This window comes from Juglans microcarpa x Juglans regia, chromosome 7S (genome assembly GCF_004785595.1).
Source record: "Juglans microcarpa x Juglans regia isolate MS1-56 chromosome 7S, Jm3101_v1.0, whole genome shotgun sequence".
Classification (NCBI taxonomy): Eukaryota; Viridiplantae; Streptophyta; class Magnoliopsida; order Fagales; family Juglandaceae; genus Juglans; species Juglans microcarpa x Juglans regia.
This window is the reverse complement of record NC_054607.1, coordinates 3,692,213-3,708,917: the sequence shown is the minus strand read 5'-3', so window position 1 is coordinate 3,708,917 and position 16,705 is coordinate 3,692,213. Positions and strand designations below refer to the sequence as shown.

Genomic DNA, 16,705 nt, shown 5'->3' with positions numbered 1-16,705 from the left:
TCAGAGATAATTTATAAATTTATATTTTAAACTTTTTCAATCCGACATGTCAACCGGGCTGATGATATATCCTAGTGATCTATGCCGAAAAAGCTTTTTGGTGAACAATATATATATATATATATATATATATATATATATATAAACGAACTCTAGCTTGTACCAATTGATCATTAACCATTGCCTTCATAAGTTCAAATGCAGTACTAGCATTGGCATTTGATGAGTCCATTCTTTAAAATTTGATGAATTTGATTTAAAATTATTACATTAGATTCATTACATTTTAAAATTTAAAATTATGAACAACAGTACATTTTAATTCATTTTTAAATTTAAAAACTAACTGTTGATTACTATTCATATTATTTTATTAACAAAATCATCATCTTTCACCCGTGACAAAGAGAGCTGTCATTTATTCCTCTGCACAAGGAGTACTTTCCATTCTCTTTTTCTTCAGGTGTAAATCTATCTCTGTTTATTCACTGATGTATAAACTCTATGAAATAGACATTGATTTCATTACTGTTTTGCTCTATTGGGTGTAATCTGCAACTTGGTGTTCCTTTTAATATACAATCTATTTGCTGAATTACTTGGTGTTCCGTTTGTTGAATAATTTGGTTGAGGAAAAAAATTATTTAGAAAATAATAATTCAAGTATCAAATTAAATTATTAATTAACATATGGTTAGTGTAATTATAAAATATAAAAAAAAAAATTATTATTAAAAAAAAAGAATATTATATTATTATTTTAATAAATTTAATGGTTAATCTAATATGAAATTATAGATAAAAAGGTTTTGAATTTATAGAAAATATATACTTTTCATTAAATTTTAAGGATAAAAATGATAAGTCGAGTGCCAATGCTTGAAGCATGAGAAGTGGACACTACTCTAGCAATCTTGCCTCGCTCCTGTAAAATGCATGGACACAACACAATGCTATTTATGTAATGTTAGATGTACGTGCAAACATCGCATATTTCTTTAAAGAAAAGATGAGATTCAACATTAAAAAAATAAATTTTTCACATGGATCTTAAATCTATTATTTTTTTAAAATATAGTGTGCGGAATTTACACACTTTAAGATTGTAACTATCATTTCTCAATTTGTAATCTAGAAAATGGTCTCGTTTGATTACATAGATAAGATGAGATGAAAATTGAAAGTTGAAGAAAATATTATTAGATTATAATTTTTTAATATTATTTTTATTTTAAAATTTATAAAAATTAAATTATTTATTAAATTTTGTGTAAAAATTTAAAAAAATATATAATAATTAGATGAGATAAATCATGATTAAAAATTTAAATGGTCATTATGAATGCTGAACATGATGAGCAATATCGTACCAGAAATCATACTAGCTATCTTCGTTGAAAATTGTGGGAAAAGAAGAAAAGAAAGCTGTTAACTTATGGCTGTAGTTCGAAACTAATTTGAAGTCAGAAACTCCAAAGAACAGAAAAATCCATATTTCACAGTGCTGCTGCAACCTATTACATGATGCAGTAAGAAAATGTCAAACCTACACCAATTTACACATAGCCCTACATATATGGATGGCTGAATGGATCCTGCCATTCCCAATAACGGAAAATCCTCGTAAATCTTTTTTTTCTTTTTTTTTTCCATTTAATTCCTTCGTTTATCCCTCCCCAAAATTCTATATTAAAAGGAAAAAGGAAAAAAGAAAAATGTATCATCTTACACGCGGAAGATCATCAATCGTACTTCCCTCCTATTTCAACATGATCACGATTGTTGAATTCTGAAAGTAACATGCCTATCCACAGATTCCAGAATCCCAATGCCACAAACTGAATATCCATCATGATCTCCATTCATGTCTTCTTCTGTAATGGCAATATTCAGATCGAGTGGGAGACATTGGCTTTTCTCCTGCATGTCATCGTCATTGTTTTTTTCATTATTATCGGCATGTTTTTGCCTTCTATGAGGAGAACAGCCTTTGGACTCAGAACTGAAACTTTCACAACTGAAAATGATAATGGCGTCCATGAGAGGAACAGTATCTCCGCTAGGAAGAGTAATTCTTCCACTTTCAATTGCTTGCTTTATACCCTTTTGAGAACAGTAATCAATTTGCTCTATGTCTTCCATGAAGAACACACGGTGAGGATTCTCATTCACTGCTTCGCCAAATTTCTCAAGATAGCTGGAACTCATGAGATCGTCTCTCATTCTTTTCCTTTTGGATTCTTCAGTTGAATCAGCCCTTGTTGAAGAGAAACTGCTGAAGCAAATTGAAACAAAGTTGCTTTGAGAACCAAAAACAAGTTTAGCTAGCTCTCTTGCAACCTTTTCCTTGCCATCATAATCAACACCTGAAAAGAATAGCCAAGTTTCTTCTTTGCTCTTTGATCTGTATTGCAAATTGTCTTTCCTCATTCTCATTCCAGACCTGCACTGAAGGATAGTTGTTGCAATCTCAGGAATAATATCTTTCTGCCAACGAACTTTTTTCTCCAGTGCATCGCATAGTATCTTCAAGTTCTCGGCATTGAGTTCTCTGAACATATGAAGGCCAACCATATCTTCCATTACCTCACTCGAAGAAGCTGAGTTAGGGCTAGAATTTGGATTAGACAGAAGTTCTGGTTTAGGGTCATTTCTCTCTGGCATGAACACTCTCAAACTGCTTTCATCGTCTCCATCACTGGTTTCAGATATCCAAAACTGCTGTTCTTTTGGACTCTGTGTGGGTTCGAAGGTTATAGGCCAACTCAAGTGAGTCTGATACAAGTCAGGATTGCGCTCGTATGAAGAGACTGATGTGGAGGAAGGAGGCGAGGAAGTAAGAGTGAAGGTTTTGTCAGGAAAACTGGGATTCTTATGGCCTGAACTGCAGAACTGGTTCCATTTCTTGCACAGATCCCTAACAGTGACACATTCCTGCATTAGATAAAATACAAAAACATGTTAGTTTTGAATTTTTTATATGGAGGTGGAAGATATCCATGATGACAAAGAAAGGATAACATAAAAAACCTGATCATGATTCAAAGTGTGATCTTTTGTTGATCTCCTGTCTTCCTTTTCCTGTTGGAGCCATGAAGGCAAGCTTGACCTGGTGGAAATGGTGGTGGCCGTCTTCGTGTTACAAAAGTCACTTGCTATGCTTTGAGCTTCTCTCTTGAAATTGTCCACGCAATCCGTACAGCAACTTAGTCGCTTATCGAATCCAGTTTCAGGCAGTTGCAAACCAGGCGGATTGTTGGATACCTTGCTTCTGAACTGATCAACTTCCAAATTACTGAGAAAGCAACACACACATATATATATATAGATTTAATATCAAAAACGTCCCAAATGTCAAAAAGTAAAAAGTAGGAAACAAAGCAATTAAGTAGAAAGCTTGAAAAGAAAAAAAAAAAAAAAAAAAGCAAAAGTGTGGTAATTGGTTCATCAAATTTATATACCTTTGAAGGCTGAGAGTTAAGCTCAAGCTTCCAACCGGGTCGATGGTAAGTGGATGAAGCTCCCAAATAGTCTCTAGAGAGGGGTAACCTGTTTTACATCTCATGTAAGTCTGAAAAGTGGCAATCCCAAAGAGCCGCAATCTTCCTGCAGTTTCCCCAATTCCGCACACCAATCCTTTAAGCCCCATGATTATGTGCTCCAAAGGACAGTAGTAGTTTCTCCTTTCTTCGCCAGAAGTTGACCAAAACTCAGCAATACATTTTAGATCTCCCATGTACAAGACAACCCCTCTATTAATATAGGTCTGGACAAGGCAACCTAGCTCCGCTAGCTTCTGCTCGACGTCCTCCTTGGAGGAGTTCCTCAGAGAGAAGAGAGGATCAAGACTAATGAATTTCGTAAAGCTTAACTCCCCGGGAACATTTCCTCTTTCACACTTGTCCATCACTTCCCTAAACACGCCCTCAGCTGTAGCCAGACACTCTCCTACGATAACAGTGTTTCTTTTTCTTTTGTTCGACAATTCATTCAAGACACTCATGACTTCTTCACTCCTAACTTGATCGAAGGATTTACCTACTGGCACTTTGAACTGACTAAAATGTGGAGAAACATTCACATTAGTACCAAGATTAACTAGAGGCATGGTGCTAATTTCCTTGGACTGGCTAGTACTCATAGAAGGGCTTTGCTTTTGAGAACAAATCTCCAAAGAAACAGCTTGTTCTACCCTATTTTTCACTTGGGTACTCGAAAAACCAGCCTCTCGCATGACTCTGCTAACACTTGGGTCATCTAAAATAGAGATTATGAGCTGTTCCAACTCTATCTTAAGAGCTAAAATAGGTTGTTGCTGGTTTTCAATAGAGCCACGACGTTGGTGAGCCTGAGCACGCTTGAATGCTGCAACCAAGGCATTGGAGAGGGCAGGGTTGAGGTAGTACTGAGGGCTTAAAAGGGGGCTTGGAGTGGAGGCAGGAAGTCGGTTGAGCGCAACATTGAAGCAAAGCTCTAGGGCCTTGCATTGAAGGGGGTGAGAATGGGATTGAAGGCAAGCCCTTCGCAGAAGACCACCAGAGGATGCAAGCATGGCGCTAGCAACATGGAGAGGAGTCACTTGGGCATGGCCCCGGCGTTTAGCAAAGCTAACCGCTTGTTTCACCATGCTTATTGCCTCAGCAGTTAGGCCATGCTGTATACTGCAAAGACCCGATCTCATCTTCTTACTTTGTACTGAATATTCAGTACTACTACTACTACTGCTGCTGCTGCAATCCTAGATATATAAAAGAAAGGAAACTGAGTACTGTAAGTGATCTGGTCTTAATGGATTTATAAGTTTAGAGCTGGGAGAGAGAATTAGAACAACATTGTTAGGGGAGAAAACTAATGAAGGCACCAATATGTGAGGAACTATGTAGCCTTCTGCAGGTTTATATTTTGGCAATTGATGGGAATTATTGGGATGTGTGCTTATGCTTTTCTTGTGAGTGAGGGAAATTTTGGCTTTTGTATGTGAAAGTGGATTGCATGTGAAATACAACTCTCTCTCTCTCTCTCTCTCTCTCTCTCTTGATGGCATAAAGGAATGTGGATGATGATTAAAAGCTGGTCTTACAGTATTGTGCGAACCATAAAATATATCTTAAAGCACTGAACTTTAAACATTAGGAATGGAATAATGGCTTTTGTTAAGAATAAGCTCAAAACTATATGATGAAAAGAGAAAGAGAAAAAGGTGGAAAAGGAGAAAGCAGAAAAGGGAGAGTCGTCCACCAATAACGAGACCCTGAGAAAAAGATAGGGAGGACTTGCTGTCTGTTTGCAGTAATTGGGAACTGTAGTTTGGCTTTTTATATGTCCTCCAAGAGCAACTTCAATTATACCTTTGATCATTGATTGAGTTATATCAAACTCAATCACAGATTAATTGCATGAAACCAATGTGAAACTATCCTCTCTCTCTCTCTCTCTCTCTCTCTCTCCAATCGACAAAGTTGGCTTTGAGGCACCCTTTATTTTGAATCATGGATTTCTATTTGTTACAATTCGATTCGGAAATCCAGTTTTATCTTATCAAGATATACATATATTATATTCTTATTTCACTTTCATGTAATATAATGATGGGATATATATTATTCATTGAACGCAAAATCAAGTACTCGCGCGCTTTTTAAAAAAAAAAATATATATATATATATATATAACAAATTATATAATTAATGGATAGTGCTGCATTAACACGAGAATATATGAGTTATATGAGAATATAGACTATATATAGTATTTTTCAAGGTTATATATTTTTTCTGAAAATAAACGACTTGTGTTTTTTAACATTTTGTAGCCATTATATGCAAGCTAGCTAGCAGAGGGGGAAATAGGTTTGGATACTGAGACCACTTCAGATATTCTCAGAATATTTCATTATTTTTTACTTACTATTCACTACTATTTAATATTTTATCATTAATTTTTTACTATTATTTATAAAATATCTGAGAATACGGACAAGTTAAGAAATTAGCTAGCTATTAATTACTCAATAAAATTACTTATTTCTGCAGCATCAGGCCCCCATTGATTAATGTGATTTGGTGTTATTAGTTTTTATCTTTTTTCTTTTCTTTTCTTATTTTTACTTCTGAGTTTGCAGAATTCGTAATGCTATTTAATTACCATTGGGTTTGGATCAACTCGTTAGTAATTGGGATTGAGTGGAGTTTGAAAATGAGATTTAATGGGCTTCAGGCCCAGATTGAAAATGGGTTCCCATGGTCTGATCTACCATTTTCTAACTTTTAGAGTTTTCTATTGTTGCAGATTGACAAAATAAATATATTTAAGGCCTGATGGATGTAGTCTAGTAGTGTTGCTTGAATTAGATAGATGTTTGGATCTATTGGTGGCATTACAATGATAGTACTATAGGAAATGAAAAAGAGTAATGTTAGATACAAGTCTCAAATAGACAAGTCTCATATAAGTCTTTTATAAAACAATGGATCCCACTAATAAATAATAGTTTTTTTTTATACTTTTTAAAGTATGGTCTACTTTTTTACAAAGGCTTATATGGAGCTTGTCTATTTGGGACTTATACAAATCATTTCTCATCTAATAAGAGTTATATAATGACTAGAAATATACTCGGATTGCTTTCGGGATTTATCTAATAATAATGAGAATAACAAACACCTAGACCAAATGTCCATTGTTTTGAATCAAAAAGAATTGTTCTTTATTTTGCTTGCCTTGCTTTGATCATCTTCATTTGGCAACAGCCTCAACTATTTTTGAGCTTCCCTTGTTTCATTTGCAGCACTTTCTTTCAGTTTCTTTTGAGCTGGATATATGTGACTGTCTTTATGGAAAATTATATCTTTTTTTTTTTTTTTTTTAAGGAAAAACTCAGTAATGGGCATGCCAGTCTATATCTAGGCACACAGAATTTGGGAGATCAGTTGTGTTTGTGGTGGGCCAGATGTAATTCTTGGATCCAATCATAATTAATTTTTGATAAGATTGAGTTATGGCTATTGATGAAAGTAGAAAATGAATTAAACTACTGTCTCTGCTCTTTCCTTGTCCTTTCATTCCACTCATTGGTGAAGGAATTAGCAGCTATGGAGTGACTAAGTTTTGTGAATGTACCCTGTTTGCCACTGTAATTTTCTTTCTTTGGATGAACACAACCCATGCATGCTATGTATATGTCCGTCACACAGTCGATGATGGATGAATGAAAAGTTACAAAAATTTTATGTGTAGTCATTTTTATATATTTCTTACATTTTCTATTAATATGATTAGTTGTGTCATTTTTTTTAATATAAAATAATTATTCTGGTCAATCACATCAGTAAAATATGTAAATAATATATAAAAATGATTATATATAACAGAACTCAAAAGAAAAAATCTTCTTGCAAATAATTTCGCACGCCAAACCGAACACCAACTCAAAAAGTTATTACTACTTAAGAGTAGAAATGTTTTTTTTTTTTTCTTTTTTGGTTTTTTCTATTGAGAGATCCTCCCGATAAGTCATTTCGTCCTTTTTTTTATATATTTTTTTTATATCCTTAAATTTTTTTTTTTAAATTACAACATCATTAAAAAATGCTTCCTTACTCGTTAAGTAAAAAAAGAAAAATTAAATCAAGATTCACTGTCAGTAGCATTCATCGGGACGCATAACATTATTCTTAATATTATTAGAAAAATTTTACTCATCAACCCTACATCATATATTTATTTTTATTTTTTTAACAAGTACATGATATAGAAATAATAAATAGAAGAACTTCCTTAATTTAGCAGGAATAAAAAATTAAAAAATCACGTGCAATGGTGTGCGATGTAAGCACATGAATAGAAGGCCTCATATTGGTAAGTACCTTCAATCCAAGCCTTTTGCACCCACCTACTGCATATTTGACCTTTTTAAAAGAGAAAAAAAAAAATTAAAAGATTCACGAAATGATCTTAAAGGTAAAACTATAGGTTAGATAGTAAAACGAATTTTATAATATGATACATGACAACATATTATATCAATTTAATTTGTGAACTTTAATTTTGCAAAAATATTTTCGGAAGTTAAACATTTCTTTAAAATAAAAAAATAAAAAAAGAAGGGGGCATCACATAATCAAGTACCGGACATGAGAGTAGGCTTTGTAGTTCAATAATACATGAGATCTATTAATACTTCTACATGATACAGTAACCACATTGCAAAAAGAAACAGCCCTGTGTGAGTGCTTTGAAACTCTTTTTCTTTTTCTTATACCAACTAAGGTTCACTCGGTTCATTGGGTCAAATTTTCATTAAACATATATAACATGTTTCCATTCAGATTATCACAGGTGCAGCTATCCTTGATCAGAGAAAGAAGAAGACCAGCATTGATATTTTCCATTTTTCTTATTTTTTGCAGAAAAAATTAGGATTAATATTATTTTTTAGATAAATATTTTAGTATTTCATAAAAATAAACTCATAAATTATAACTGTTTGGTTACACAAAATCAAACTATCTCATATCATCTTATCTCGTATAATTGTTATAACTTTCTTAAATTTATACATAAAATATAATAAATAATTCTATTTTTTAAATTTTAAAATAAAATTAATATTACAAAATTATATTATAATAACATTTTATGAGATGAATTATATAACGTAACGAAACTTAACTTAATACGACTTAATGTGATAAATATATTTTAAAATTATTTTTATTATAAAATAGATATCATCTCGAATGATTTGAGCATCCTTTTATCTTTGTGATTCTTTCACTTTTATCTTATGCTTTTAACAAACGAGAACCGGACGCAAGGCCTAACTTTCCACCTAACAATCTCATGGCTTCAGCTACTTTTCAGGGACAAGTAGTATGCAATGCATGAATCAAGGATACTGCATTTAAAAGCAATTATCACTTTTTAACCTACTTTAATATACACAAAAACTGATGCATTAAAAGCTAAGTCATTACCATCTTTTCGACCTCATTAATCTCATTCTGACCCTGATCAGGTGAACAGAATATTGGAGAGGAAGAAATACAGGAAGTAAAATCAAAGCAATTGGAACCACCAGGAGCAGCAGCAGCAGCAGCAGCAAGACCAAAAAGAAGATCCACATAGGCTCCAACAATGAACCCATGATTCTTCTTCCCATTCATCTTCAAATACCATCCCAGCAACTCCTCTAAGCACTCCCAATCTTTCAGCCCATGACACTCCACCATTTCCTCCATTGACTTCCTGAAATCAAGGTATGGGTCCTCCGACTCCATGGCCAAAACCACGCTCTCTTTAAATGGTAAACCTCCGTCTTTCGCCTTCTCTAAGATCGAGCTTGTGTCACCTGGCTCGTAAAACAGCCTCTCTGACCTCACGCTACGCACAACCATTTCCAGGGATTCCCCGTCAAAGTCGAACTCGGACTCGGTTGAGTTGCTTGCGGATTCGGAAGAGTTTGAGAACCAAGACTCGGGTGTTTCGACTCCATCGATGATGATGGGATCAAAGAAAACAGATTTCACTGTCTTGAACATGTCATGATCCCCAGCTCGGAATGAATAGGTCCTGGGATGCTTGCACGAGGGCCATTGCCATGGCTGCAACTTTGTTTCTGATGATCTGTTCTTGAAGAGAGAAGGCAGCTTCTTCATGATCTTCTTGCCCATTGGATCTGGAACTGCTTGCAGAGAAGTGGGCTTTGAATCTTGTTTATTGAATCTTTGGATTGTAAATGTTCATTAATGTGATCAGAGGAGACTGATATATAAAGGAGAGGGGATAGATGAGATAAGACGCGAGGGAAGATGGAGAGATAAATGGGACTGGTCGAGGCTTTCTTTGTGTTTAGGTTCGAAGAATTTAATGTTATTTAATGCACTCTCTCACCAACTGAATACAACCGTGCTTTTGTCAACTTTTTATTTTTTTATTTTTTTAAATAGATGCTGAATGGTGAACAGTAATAAAATAAGTATTTATTGAGTTTTAAGAAGCAGAAAAAAAATTGAATTATAAAATATTATGAAATTAAAATATTATTAAAATATAATTTTTTTAATATAGTCACTTTAAAATTTGATCAAATTGAGTTATTTTTATGTTTTATTTAAAAATTTAAAAAAATTATAATAATTAATTTAAAAGTATTTATATTTAAATGATGTTTGAAAAAAAAATAAGATGAAATTAAATAAAAATTATTTCCAAACAACCTCTGAGAATGACAATAGAAGTTCTAACATAAATAAATTTTGCACACTCTACTTGAAAAGGTTTAAGATTCATTATTAAAAAAGTAAGTTTTTTGAGTGTTGTACTTGATTCATTTTTTTAAAAATGAATTTGTTGCACAGTTTATAATTTATTTCAATATTTCTCTTTTTAAAATATTGAAATAAATTATTATTATTATTATTATTATTATTATATATATATGGGATTACATAGAAATTTTATAAAAATAAATTTATAAATTATCGTGATATTATAAATTAGATTATAAAATTATTTTTATTATAAAATAAAACTAACGTATTATATAGATAAAAAATACTTTAGATTCTAAAAATAGATCTCGAATTTGTGTCCCGAATGATTTTTTTTTTTTTTTAACTTAGTGATTAAGGAAGTATTTTTTAATGATGTTCTAAATTTTTTATTTTTTTAAAAAATATTTATGATAATTAAAAAAATATATAAAAAAGTAAAATACATTATTCAGGATTATTCTAGACAAATTTTGCTATGTACAAGCAAGTTTACATACCAATCTACATATTAATATTGTTATCTTCATATTCTAAATTTAAATTAATATTTTTTTTAATAAAATTTATTTTTTAATTAATCATATTGAATGAATATGCATATTAATATATATATTAATGTACAGAATTATTTACAAATAAATTTTTTCATTCAGAATACATTTTCGGTGACTGTAGCAATCCTGACGATATAGATACCAACCGACTGATAAAGACGGTTACTTTTTTAACCCATCACATATGTCAATATCTGAAGGCTGTACCAAGGGCTGTTGTCCCTTGAAAACTTGTTCAGTCGCTTTAGTTCCCAGTTCTATATGTGGCTTTACATTGGACGAAAAAGACACAAATGTTACGTAAAAATGTTTACCTCTTGAAGTGGTTTAATTTAATATGTTATATATATATATATATATATATATATATATATATTATATATTATAATTAAAAAAAACTTTATAATTTGATGGATTATTCGATTACGTCACGTTACTATATAAATTTTATTAGGTAAAATTTATGTGTAAACCAAACATAAACAACCTTAACTCATCTCATTTTATCTCATCTAATCAATACAATTTTTCTAAACTCGTAAATAAAATATAATAAACAATTTAACTTTTTCAAATCTTAAAAAAAATAATATTTTATTTAATTTTTAACATTTATCTCAATTCACTACCAAATCACGCCTATGTCTTAAGAAATTGAAAAAAGACACAAGTTGGCGGGATTTGAAAGTTGATGTTGCAAAGAAGAAAGAAGACCATAATTATTAATGAATATATATATACATAGGTGTGTGCATAGACAAACAGTCAGAATAAAGGAAAAATGAAAAAGAGGCAAAGTTCATGCAAGTGATTTTAAGAGGGAAAGTATGAATCACTGATCACATTAATTGTCCTTGCCCTAGAATTTATGAGGACTGAAGATTGAGACCCCATGGGATAGATCATAGGCCTCTCATTTATTTTCTGATGTACATGGCACTAAGAACACATTCAAACCCTAGTACCTTCTTTTCTCTTTAGCCATTCATTTCTTAGGTGCTGTTAAAGTACTAACAATAATTAAGATATGAAATAGAAATTATATCATGTTAAATTACTATTTATTTAATAATTGGATTTTATTAAAAAATAATGATAATACTGTAATCGCACCAAAAAGGAAAGAAAGAAAGAAAAGGATCATCAAAAGTCTGCTTTTGTTTGCTGATCATGATCAAATCATGCAGAAGCTAGCTCTTGGAGAATGCCAAAAGAAGGTGGAGCCTCCCATTATATCACAAGCAGTAAGCCATGACAGATAATTTGTCAATATTGATAAGTGACAAAGCTTAGATCACATGGAAGTTAATGTCAGAGGACGAGCTCTCTGTGTTTATGGACAAACCCATGTGCTCACTGTAAATCCACATCTGAAATTCATGAGATTTATGCAATTCTGTGAAGATCTGTAGAAAAATCTTGCATCTACTTAGGAAGATATCATTTGATCTTTTGCAAAGGTGTTGATTATTTGAGCTGTTGGTACGTGGTTGGAGGCTTCCATTCAATTTCAAGCTTGACAAACAGCCTTCAATCTTTATCTAGCCTACTTTAATTAAGAGTCCAAATACCCCTAAAAAGGTTGATTTTAGATTTAAAATCTCATGCATGCTTGTACAATGAAGAGATTCTGGTGGGGGAATCTCTAGATTGATATAATGTCTATGGAATTATGGGTTCTTTGTGCAGAAATGGTTGGAAACTGAAGTGGTTTGTCTCCTTCCTACCTAATTCATGATTGGCTCAGAGCATCCATGCATGGATGGATGCACATGCTCCGTTGACCCTTTTGTGATTGTCGGCTTAACCATGGGTTTGGGAAACAGTGTTTTCTGCAGAGTTCAATTATGTAAGACAGCCTCTACACGTACTGTCATGACTGGAAATGAACATGGAAGAATCAGCTGCAGAGTTTCCATTTTGTTGAAGAGATTAACAAAAAATATCAATCAAGACCTACTGATCTAGCCAAGGATGGATTAAGGTTAATTCATACACTGATAATTTTTGTCACAAACTGCAAACTTTACGTGAATTCAACACAAAATTAGTGGGTTGAGATTGAAATATGTAATTTGTTTAATGAAACAGATTGAATTAGGTTAACTCATTTAACTGATATTTAGTCAGCCTCATCAAAACATTCCAGGCCAGCAAGATAATATACTATAGCCATGTGGATTAAACAGCAGTACCATTTAATATGAGCATGCGCATTGTACAATTTTTGGCATATCTTAAAGATCCACATGTTGGGAAGAACATGGAGGAGGACAAGGATGTCGCAAAGAATGTTCAGTGTTTTCTTTGGATTATTTTTATGTATTTGGAAGATGGAAACTTAGAATAAGCCTAATATGAATCATAGAAGCAGCAGCTTCGACATGTCTGCGGAAGAGGACACATACGTTGGAGAAAACTCTGTTTCTGTCTCTGTTTTCGTTTCCTCTGGTTGGCTATTTATGTACAAGATTGATGATTCGTTAGGGAACAAGTTTGTAAAGTTAATTGCTTGCAAAAATAATGCCAACCTAAAATCAGCATAGTGTTTTCAATTGCATAAACAATGCGAACCTAAACTAAAGAAAAAGCACAAAAGGAAGAAACCCATTACAAATCACTTGATTACATAAACTTCATAAGGATAAGCTTTTTCATTCAGCCTATCTGGTTTAGGGATCACTGGATCGACCCAATGCACTGCTAGAAGGGAAATCGGGGAGGAATCTTTGAGGAAACAATGATTGGATTGAATGTGATTACACACATATGCCAACCAAAAATTGGAAATAATACAAAGTTAGATATAAACCCTGAGGGGTAGCTCAGCTGGTCCGGCCTTGGATTTGCTCCCCAATGGTCACCAGTTCGAGTCCCCTTAGGGTCACAGGAGGTTTACCTGGTTGTTAACTTCAGGGCATGGGATTAGTTGAGGTGCGCGCAAACTAGTCCAGACACCCATGGTAAAAAAAAAATTGGAAATAGGGATTTCGATTGATTTGAAATAAGACTAGGAATTTGAAAATTGGTTGATTTCTGGGAATGTGAAAAGGGTCTTTTTTTGTTGTTGTAAAGGAATTTATGCAGATTTTGCACTATATATATCTTCTCCAATGTGACATGTTGAGTACTTCCTTCTTTTTGTAATGTTTTAAAGCAACCCTTTCTTTCTTTTTGGATAAGAGAGATTTTTATTATAGAGCACAAGCCTTGACTCGCAAATTGGAATAATGGAAAACAAGGTATGGAATGCCATGGAGACTCTTTCAATAAATAATCAGACGCTCTTATGGTTCATGTGTATTGCCAAAAGAACACTTGGATTGAAGAGGTCGCTGAACGAAAGGGCCAAGTCCATACTACAGGCGGGGCTCATCTTATGGCTCCCCCCAGCCCACACCGATGCTAGTTACCTAATCACTTCTCCCAAGTCCCATCTCTTGTTTGAAATTCAATGTCATTGTTTAGGCAAGTGAAGTTAGACGCAGAGGGAGCCGTTATGGGAGTTCTCCAGGAGATGGAACCTCCCTTACTTCATTATCAAAAAAAATTTATGAATGCTTGTGGGCACGAGCATAGTATGGAGACTTAGAAGAAAGTCAAGTGGAGCTACTTACAAGCGTTAGAAGGTTTCTGCGATGTAGGCAATTTAGGTGAGGCTTCGAGGGTTTGGAACTTGATGGCGGATGACAGGTTGGATACCGATGCTGTTAAGAAAATGATGGAAACCCTTTTCAAGATTAATCGGTTTGTGACGAAACCATGAAGCAAATTCAGACGAGGAGGACAAAGGGTATAGCTGATTTGGATCTTTCACCCTTATAAGGCTTGTGATTAAGTTTGTGTAAACGGGGAAAGATGACACAAGCATACATGAAGAAATGTGTGAGAGAGGGATTAGAGCAAGTCAAAAAGTGTTTGGGAAAATGATAGGTAGGTGTGAGCTTATAACGTATATCTACACAATGTTACTGCTAACAAGCACCATAACGAGAACAACCTCAGGATTTCCTTAACAAACACCAATTAACTCTCAAATGCACGCACATCCACAAAATGAAACCCATTGATAGCAAACCCAAAAGCTTTAGCATTTAACCATGAACCATAATGAGAAAGGCCTTAGGATCTCAAGTAATTATATTAGGGGCACCATCTTCCAAGTTCAAAAACATCTAATCACTCAATTATGACCAAAACTAACAATCCGAATACCTTGTCACTATAACAAAACATCAAAGCTAACCAAAAAGAATCCAGTACTTCAATAAAAGTTAAGATATTGATTCTCAAAAGAACAGAGACTCAACCATCTCAGTACCTCCTAGGACCACCACCTGCACCACGATTAAACACCTGTGCAGGAACAACAGGCTGTAGCTCGGCTTCAACAAGTCCAGGGATATCAGACATACCAAGAGCAGCAAGCATATCAAGGGTCTCCTTATCAACCTTAATTTCATCAGTCTTAATAGCAGACTCATCTGGAACAAAGTCCATACGACGCTCCCGCTCTTCTTCTTGCAGCTTCAGTGAGATGCCACGCACTGGACCCTTCTGAATCCGCTTCATCAGGTGGGTAGAGAAGCCAGCAATCTTGTTGCGGAGCCTTTTTGAGGGGATGATGGCAACCTCCTCCAAGATCTTCTTGTTGGTGTGGAAGTCCAAGGTCATCTTAGAGTAGTACCTCTCAATCACCTGGCGTGAAGACTTCTTCACAGTCTTGGTTCGAACACGACCCATTTCAGAGAATTAACTGTTCCTGAAAGGATACAGACAAGGTTGGAAGATAAAAGATCTCATTTGTTACTCTTCTCAGAGACACTACTTGAAAAACAGGAAAAAGGAATTTAGATTCGAATTACCAATGCAGATTCACAAGGTCAACATAAACAAACAGCCCAGTCAAGCTTTGTAATATACTTTGGAAATAAAGATGGCAACGAGCGGATCTAGTAGAAATAAACATTATACGCTTAACGGAAGATGTGTAGAAACAAAATAAACAATAACTATAGACTGTAGATTGCCAATTACACATTCCAAAAGGATAGCTAAACGCCCATATAACAGATCCTTACACACAAGCTTTTGGCTTGGCAAAAAGAGGTTATAATTTCCCAACGGCAACGGCCAAAGAGAACAGAAAATTCAAGACAGTAGATATTCAAAATCCAAGAGAGCCCTCTAACTATTTAAACTTAATTCACATTCAAACTCCTTAACATTATCAATTCGACACCCCTAAGTTCCCATTTTATTAGACACGATTCTCCTCTTTATTCTCACAGTTACAATATTTACTACAGGGCTGGCTTATTTAAAATACAATACAATGCGATCTCCTCGTTTGATCTATGAATGTGAGAAATTAAACGAAAGGAAAAAACTCCTTAATCTTAGATTAAGAAGACATAAAAAAAAAAAAACAAATAAATGAAGGCACAACAGCTATCCTATATTGGGTTGGCGTGAAAATCCAAGAAAAGGAAAAACCTCATCATGAATCTAAAACTATTAACTGTTTTATGATCTGGGTACGACTAAAACAACAACATCGCATCTTCCAGTTGAGTTGAACTTTTCTGTTCTTGTTCTTTTAAAGGAAAACATAAAGGGAAGCAAACATCAGAAGAAGGACGAATGTAGAGTAGAACTTACTCGGGGAGCGCGAGGAAGCCGCGCGAGGAGACTCGGGGAGGCACTTCTCGGCCGCTAAGGAGAGGTGATGGGAGGGCTTAAACGAGGCAAAAGCTCTGATATAAGCTTGAGACTCTGAGAATTAGGGTTTCGCGGACTCTAGGTTTTTATTTGGTGGGACAGCCTACAAGATTGCCCTTTGGGCCTTACTTCGTACGTGCCCTCAATAAGGGCTTA

At 34.0% G+C, this 16,705-nt stretch overlaps 3 protein-coding genes across 3 annotated transcripts; all 3 read right to left on the bottom strand.

Annotated features, from left to right (window-relative positions):
- Positions 1-1,471: 1,471 nt before the first annotated feature.
- Positions 1,472-4,978, bottom strand: LOC121240951 (protein SMAX1-LIKE 3-like). Its single transcript, XM_041138469.1, has 3 exons — positions 3,462-4,978; positions 3,031-3,295; positions 1,472-2,934 (listed from the first exon to the last, which is right to left on the bottom strand). The coding sequence occupies exons 1-3, from the start codon at positions 4,679-4,681 to the stop codon at positions 1,774-1,776; spliced, it is 2,646 nt and encodes an 881-aa protein (XP_040994403.1). The 5' UTR covers positions 4,682-4,978; the 3' UTR covers positions 1,472-1,773.
- Positions 4,979-8,885: 3,907 nt separating this feature from the next.
- LOC121240953 (transcription repressor OFP13-like) lies at positions 8,886-9,889 on the bottom strand. The gene has a single exon (XM_041138471.1). The coding sequence runs from the start codon at positions 9,669-9,671 to the stop codon at positions 8,964-8,966; it is 708 nt and encodes a 235-aa protein (XP_040994405.1). The 5' UTR covers positions 9,672-9,889; the 3' UTR covers positions 8,886-8,963.
- Positions 9,890-14,950: 5,061 nt separating this feature from the next.
- Positions 14,951-16,699, bottom strand: LOC121240954 (40S ribosomal protein S17-like). Its single transcript, XM_041138472.1, has 2 exons — positions 16,490-16,699; positions 14,951-15,590 (listed from the first exon to the last, which is right to left on the bottom strand). Exon 2 carries the CDS (start codon positions 15,569-15,571, stop codon positions 15,143-15,145), a length of 429 nt encoding a protein of 142 aa, XP_040994406.1. The 5' UTR covers positions 15,572-15,590; positions 16,490-16,699; the 3' UTR covers positions 14,951-15,142.
- Between the last annotated feature and the right edge of the window lie 6 nt (positions 16,700-16,705).

What these genes read in the sequence shown, in the direction of transcription:
- LOC121240951 (XM_041138469.1), bottom strand. Translation starts at nt 4,681, where the DNA reads ATGAGATCGGGTCTTTGCAGTATACAGCATGGCCTAACTGCTGAGGCA. An exon ending in TTAACTCTCAGCCTTCAAAG is followed by an intron (nt 3,296 to 3,461) that starts GTATATAAATTT and finishes TTGCTTTCTCAG; the next exon opens with TAATTTGGAAGTTGATCAGT. An exon ending in ACACTTTGAATCATGATCAG is followed by an intron (nt 2,935 to 3,030) that starts GTTTTTTATGTT and finishes TATCTAATGCAG; the next exon opens with GAATGTGTCACTGTTAGGGA.
- LOC121240953 (XM_041138471.1), bottom strand. Translation starts at nt 9,671, where the DNA reads ATGGGCAAGAAGATCATGAAGAAGCTGCCTTCTCTCTTCAAGAACAGA.
- LOC121240954 (XM_041138472.1), bottom strand. Translation starts at nt 15,571, where the DNA reads ATGGGTCGTGTTCGAACCAAGACTGTGAAGAAGTCTTCACGCCAGGTG.